Here is a 6,841-nt window from a genome sequence, read left to right on the forward strand (position 1 = left end):
GGTTTATTATGAGGCAACTTCACAGTTAAAACAGCATAAAACAGAGAACACAGGAAAACACGTCCGACATCCAACCCAGCCGAGCGAAAAGGGGAGTGAAACTCTTTTTTTCTCGCGACCTGATGGGGGTCTGAGTCTCACAGTAACCGGACCCGGATGAAGTATATCCAAATTAATGGTCCTCGAAAAGCACATCGGCAAATATAAAAGACAAACTAAACTAAAACACACGGATAATAAAATCCGTGACAGAATTCCCCCTTGTTTAGGATGAAACTCCATAAGTTTCATTCTCAAAATTAAATAAAAAACACAGAACAGCCTAATTATTCAAAGATTATGTACCCCTCCCCCTCTTCAAAATATCTCTCTCATAGCCAGATGGTTTAAACAGGATGATACAATAAAAATAGTCATATAAACGAAATTGCTCTTCAAATCCAATTCGATATGGATTTCGCTTGACAGGCTTGGCAAAGATGTCTGGGTAATTGATTAGCAGTGACCAAAGTTGTTTTTTCTCATCTTCATTTAAATGTTACACTACGGATAATAACGGTTTGAGGTGATCAGGCAAACATCCCCCACTTCAGGATCAGAGTTAGGCATATCAGCAATTTGGTAAACCTCCCCCCTTGGGTGAACTATTCCCACTGAGGTACCCTCCTCGACATGCACCGGTCCCTGGCTCACGTTGACCACATAATTTGGGATTCCAACACCCTAGGGCTCCACCAATGAAGGTAACACACAATTCCACTTCTGAAAACCGGTCACAATAATCCAGCCAGCCTCAACCACCGCACACATGCCGGGACCTCCATCATTACACGTACACCAAGGCTCACTCAGCCCACCAACAATGTGGGTATGTTCTGCCTGAGACACCGTCGCTGTCGCTGAGTTGATGAGGGTTCCAGTAAACTCTTCGTCCAAACTGGAATTTAGTTTCATTTCCCTGATCGTCCGAACTTTCGAAGTTGCCGTCAGTTACTTCCGCCAAATCCTGGCGTGCTCGCCATTGTCACAGATAGAATTTTTATTCTGTGTGTTGAAAGAATCAGAAGACTCATATTCCGGATTTGTGGTTTATTATGAGGTAACTTCATGGTTAAAACACTTAAAACAGCATAAAACAGAGAACACAGGAAAACTCGTCCGACATCCAACCCAGCCGAGCGAAAAAAAGAGTGAAACTCTTTTTTCTCACGACTCGATGGTGGTCGGAGTCTCACAGTAACCGGGCCCGGATGAGGTATATCCAAATTAATGATCATCGAAAAGCACATCGGCAAATATAAAAGACAAACTAACCTAAAACACACGAATATTAAAATCCGTGACATTGCCTCTTCCGAACTAAATGTTTAACTCAATATAATCATACTTAGTACCAACGATTGAATGAATATGTCATTCCTTGCAGAATGAGATTATGAATTGTTACCATTGACTGCTGAATCGAAACGATTGCTCACTATTTTGAATAAATCGAAAATTTGGGCGCTCATGAAAAAATGTATAACGAAGCTCATTTAAGTGATTTGCATTTTTCATTTGCTTCAATACGTGACTATTAGTATATCGGTCTACTAGTCATACAAATGATTCGAGCTAAGTCTCGCATGTGCGCACTAATTATTTACTAATTGATAGCAAGCGATATCCTGCCATAAGTTTCCTCTTGTGACGATAAATTAAAAACTTCCATACAAATATTAAATAATTATTGAACACAATTCCATTTCTCCAATCATTGTCGAAAAGACGTTTTCAGCTGATTTATCACGTGATAAGTTATCCCAATCCAATGTCTGAACTATTCCCTGCTCAATGCATTGACCCATATCCCTCAGTGTTTCTATCCTAGTTGTTCAACCTGATTTCTTTAAGAAACAGACGTGAAAACAGCAAAAGGTATGTCACATGAAAGCTAAATTTATTTCGAGTTCATGAGGCAAATTCGTAAAAAATTATTTCCGAATTTTGACATTACGCAAATTAAGAATTAAAACCTCTAAATTTGTCATCTCTACCTTCAGTATTCAAAAAAGTTGATTGACAAAGACAAACAAAACTAGCAGATAAATGACTCTTTAAAGTGTTTAAATTTTGAATCTTATTCTCAATAAATTTTACACAACAATTTAATCGAAGTGAAACATCAACCATCAAACATCAATAAACTTAAAATTAGAATCAATGATTTATACTTTACTGATGAAATATCCAGAGGAACAAAATACATTCAGGCAGACGTTTCATTATATCAGGATCTCACAAATAACTCCATCTACCTTCCAGGTAGGCGCACCATTCTCCATTGCTTGATATATCAAGTCGAAATTAGCATAAATATAAACATTTGTGAAATGTTTACGATTGATTCCAATGTGCGGGAAACCTGAACCCCATTTGATGAATGAATCTGCAGGTGTGACGTCACGGGTCTGAGAAGAATTAAATGATTGGATGAGAATTATCATCCAATTACGCTTGATTAACTGTCCCTCTCACATGCTGTGAGGTAAATCTCCATTTTCGGGCTGTAACCGTAAGGAATTGGCTTCTCTGAAACTATACATTTGTTATAAATTTATCTATGAATGAAATATATGTATGCATTGGAGTATGAGCGTTTAAAAAGCACGGTAATTACCGCAGTGTTCCTCCGTAACTGATTTGATAGATAAAGACCACACTTGCCTGCCTGAACCAGAGAACATTTAGGCATATTCCTAATTTAATTGTCTCACAAATACCTGTCGTTGCATTGGATCTGGGCATGCCCACACTTCACCAGCTCAATAACAGATCCTTATGTTTACGAGTTTAAGTTAAATAAAACATTCATAGAACACTAACCATTGGATTAAAGCGGATTCCTGTCCATATATTAATCCACGGCAAATCGTTTATTGCCAAATATTTTACAATCGCATTGTAAGATTCTTCATTTCGGATCAAACCAACATCCGCGTTACGTTTTTTACAAATATCAACTGCTGTGTCGTAGTCAACTTTTTGCAACACGAAAATATAACAGATCTTTCCAACCTTCAAGTCGCAGTTTTCTGAAGTGTAAATGATAGCGTTACAATTTTTGAGTCCGCGTAGAACCTGGTGACTTTTATTATCAGTATCTGGAGGTTTGAAAGCATGAAATTTTAAAATTCGGAATTTGAAATTTTTTTTTAAAGTAGGCCTTAAATTGTGGATTTGAAAATTCCGACTCCAACTTCGATAGTTTAGACTATCGCCAAACCAGTGGAAACATGTCAAATGTCGACTCTATATGCGTAGGCCTGAGCATGGAAACTTACCTGAGGAAGGGGTCGGTTTCAATGTTGTTTGGATCGTTGTCGTCAGTCTCTGTTGGTTTCCAGATTGAACCTGTTGAGGTTTCTTCATTGCAGAAAGTTTTTGTTCAATCCGCTCCATTGCTGAACAGAAGAATATACATAGGTCAGCGTCTATTTCCAGCATTACCAAAAACAAAATGTTATCAGTGGCAGAATGGCCAATTTGGTTGCAGTTGAACATGCAGCCAACTTGACGGAAATAGCATAAGTCTTTAGATTCTATCTATAATAACTTTCAAGTACAGTACCTAACATGACTCAGATCTACTGAACCTATAATGCTTGCTAGCCTTATATTTAAACTCAGTTATCGTCGAAAGGTTCTCTGTTACACCAAGTTTTTGTTTCATTCTGGATATTACTGAATATAACAATATTTAGATTAATGTAGGACATATTTGCTGTGCTTAAATACAAACCCAATGTTTCATTCCAATGTCAGAGGATTCTTGCTTGTAATTTTATAATTTAATTTATTTTAAACTCAAACGGTTATTCGACGCCACGAAACGCTTCAAAAATATAAAGTTACAGTTGCTACCTTTCTTCATCAAATTATTCGTTTTATTTTGTTCATTCAATTCTTTCTCCAGCTTATCATTTCTTTCTTGAAATTTGATCAATTCTAACAAAATGAAATGATTTGTCAAAAAATTGGCAATATTATGGAAAAACTTCATCGATACCACATGGTCACATTCCACATGTCAGAGATGTAATAACGCATCATGTATATGAAAAGTATAAAGTTTATGTCATATCCTGGCTGGTCTATCGCAGTTTGTTTGATACTAACTTATGATTACTGGTACTACACTAAAATCCTCTGAGTTAAAAAGTGTCTGATTGTAACAAAACGTTTCAGAACGAACTTGTTTCTGCATTTTGGTAAACAAATTCTATACAGCACACTGACATATTCAAATAAGTATTCAAAAAGTGATTGGCAATAGCAACAATTGTTACCCACTAAAATTTTTAAATCAATTGTTTGATTAGATAAATAAGAGTCGATTTTTACACAAAACAAGGAAAATGTAACATAGCAATAATACGATTTATAAGTCCAATTTGTGCCTAATAAGCCACACTGAAGCTGCTTTTTAGAAAGAATCAATTCGGCACGACGTAGATCACAGGACTTAATGTCAAATATCAATTGCAGTAACATAACATCACTGACCTTTCTTCAATTCATTGATCACAGAGTTTTGTTCTGTGTTTTCCCTCAGTAGAATTTCAATTTGACGAGATTGGTGAAGAGCGTTATTGCGAATATCTTTTATTTCGTTTGATTGTTCCGCAATTTTTCTACGATGTTCTCGGATTTCTGGCAGAAAATATTATAGTTCCAGTTTTCTACACCAGCTTTTTCAAAAATGATCTTCAAAAGCTTCAATAAATATTCTATTCATCCTCCAACTGATATTATTTATATTTGAATCCGTGTACATTAACATGGACGATGGTGACCATGTTTCGTATTAGATATTTCTTATTCAATTCGGTGTTCAGTCCAAACTCTTTTAGGCATGAATCGTGTACACTACGGATGTGTTGGGAGAAAATAAATACATTATAAAATGAACTGACCAGAATTTGCTCTAGCAAAGTGAGCTTTTGATTCTTCTAACTCTGATCTGATATTTCTTATATCTGCGCAGAAAAAGACAATAATAGGCAATAATTCAAAAAGCTCAATCACGGCGACCGCTGAAATGCCAAGTGCTATTGAAACGATATGTCATAATGGCAGCTAATAATAAAGGAAACTCATTTCTGAATGAAGTTATGGCGACCACTGAATGTCAGGAGACTGTATAGAATTATGATATTTAAAATAGAATGCCACTGTATGCTTTTGGTTAGCATAGATATGACTTAATAATATATAGTGAGCATAAAAGACAGTAAAAAAACTTAATCAATATGCTTCGCCGCCAACACCAACTCTGATAACCCACGTGATATTCAATCGTTCACGCTTACCTAAAATATTTCTAGTTACGACAGGAAGCAAGTTGCCAGTATTTTTTGATTCCGTGTCATTCATAGATTTGCACGTAATCGGAAACTCCTTATCATGCAGATGTTTATCAATGTTGAAACCTGGTCTGTCCCATCCTACTGCAACCAAATCACATTGTGCAATCTGGCAACCCGGCTTTGGAGAGCAATGGAACACTGTATCATCTTGACACCAGGATGAAGCGATGACGTATATTAACATGAAGACGATTGAAATTTTCATCTCGATTTCAGGATATTTACGTTATGACTGAGTGAATAAAAATTGTTTGTGTTTATTTGCACATGAAACCGTGGATATATCAGGACGTGGATCAAATGACGTTCAAACTATGAGCTTGCTGCTGTTCTTAATAACGCTGCTCACTAACCCTTTAGTTCTGAATTCAGAAAAACAGTTTTAACAGCGAATAATTTGAGAGTTTGACGACTAAGATTTTCAAAATGTTTGTCCAATATATTTTTTAGTAATTGCCTAGATCTTGCTCTGAAAATATTCAATGAGAAGAATTCATTTCTAATCGACTTTATCGCAATTTCCTGTTACCTTTACCTGTTGTTAACGGGGTTTAAAGTAGATGTGTTGGCAGGGTCGTTTTTTTGCTCAGTTATTTAATAACTTCCTAGCGAGTGCCCGTGTTTCTGTTTCGTAGATTAGAAAACTAAAATTGAAATTTCGTGAACTTTGCATAAGTTTACATGATATTTAGTGGCCAGGCCCTAATCTATTACTGTGCGTCCTCAGTCGGCCATAGGCTCCGCGTTTATTCTACACGCAAATTATCAAATTTACATTTTATATATTATATTCCTATAGATAGGGCAACGTTTTTATGCTGTATACTTAGACTCGTAAGTGAGTTACATCGTAATTAGGTAAAAGGCAATCCGGCCCTGACCATAGAGTGTGCCGGTATAGTTATGGACCGACCCTGGCTAATCATGGACCAGGCCATTTTAGCAATGATAAATTAAAACAGCCGTCTATCTATACAGCACACTGCGACACCGATCTTTTCGTTTGACTTCATCGCCTGAGGCAAACGTAACATAAGACTCGAAATAGCAAACCTTACTAATTCTTATCTGACGATGTTTTTGAAGTTTCGGTCTGAGTTTTCAACCAAGTTTGACAATTCTTCTCATCTCACATTCTTGCTATAGCATATATATATATTTATAGTATATATAAACTCATAGCATAGTCTTTTACGCTTCGAAAGTAGCCGAATGGCTACAGCAACAATTCCGCCGTCAGAAATGTCTTATCGAATCACGTTTAGATATTACAAAGTTGAAACCTTTTCATCCAAACTTTGAAAACTTAGCTAACTGTTCCATTAGCAACTTGCCTCTATGCAATCGATATCAAACTATACTAATATGTTTTCGTCGCCTTGATTTTATACTTCAAAATTTACCGCAATCGGATATATATAGAAGAATACACA

The 6,841-nt window shown here is 36.3% G+C and overlaps 1 protein-coding gene across 2 annotated transcripts; it reads right to left on the reverse strand.

Annotated features, from left to right (window-relative positions):
• Positions 1-2,257: 2,257 nt before the first annotated feature.
• LOC144425588 (uncharacterized) lies at positions 2,258-5,626 on the reverse strand. 2 transcript variants are annotated; one of them, XM_078114895.1, is made up of 7 exons: positions 5,352-5,626; positions 4,956-5,018; positions 4,546-4,692; positions 3,904-3,987; positions 3,324-3,443; positions 2,866-3,074; positions 2,258-2,450 (listed from the first exon to the last, which is right to left on the reverse strand). In XM_078114895.1, exons 1-7 carry the CDS (start codon positions 5,611-5,613, stop codon positions 2,265-2,267), a joined length of 1,071 nt encoding a protein of 356 aa, XP_077971021.1. In that variant the 5' UTR covers positions 5,614-5,626; the 3' UTR covers positions 2,258-2,264. The 2 variants fall into 2 exon arrangements, with proteins under 2 accessions (XP_077971021.1, XP_077971022.1); XM_078114896.1 differs by lacking the exon at positions 3,904-3,987.
• Between the last annotated feature and the right edge of the window lie 1,215 nt (positions 5,627-6,841).

The sequence above is a fragment of the Styela clava genome, chromosome 8 (assembly GCF_964204865.1).
Source record: "Styela clava chromosome 8, kaStyClav1.hap1.2, whole genome shotgun sequence".
Taxonomy (NCBI): domain Eukaryota; kingdom Metazoa; phylum Chordata; class Ascidiacea; order Stolidobranchia; family Styelidae; genus Styela; species Styela clava.

Bases quoted from the DNA above. Each gene is read 5' to 3' on its own strand.
- LOC144425588 (XM_078114895.1), bottom strand. From the start codon at position 5,613: ATGAAAATTTCAATCGTCTTCATGTTAATATACGTCATCGCTTCATCC. The intron at 3,444-3,903 runs GTAGCAACTGTA...TCTTCTGTTCAG, and splicing joins GAATAATTTGATGAAGAAAG to CAATGGAGCGGATTGAACAA. The intron at 3,075-3,323 runs GTAAGTTTCCAT...TTTACACTTCAG, and splicing joins GAAACCGACCCCTTCCTCAG to AAAACTGCGACTTGAAGGTT.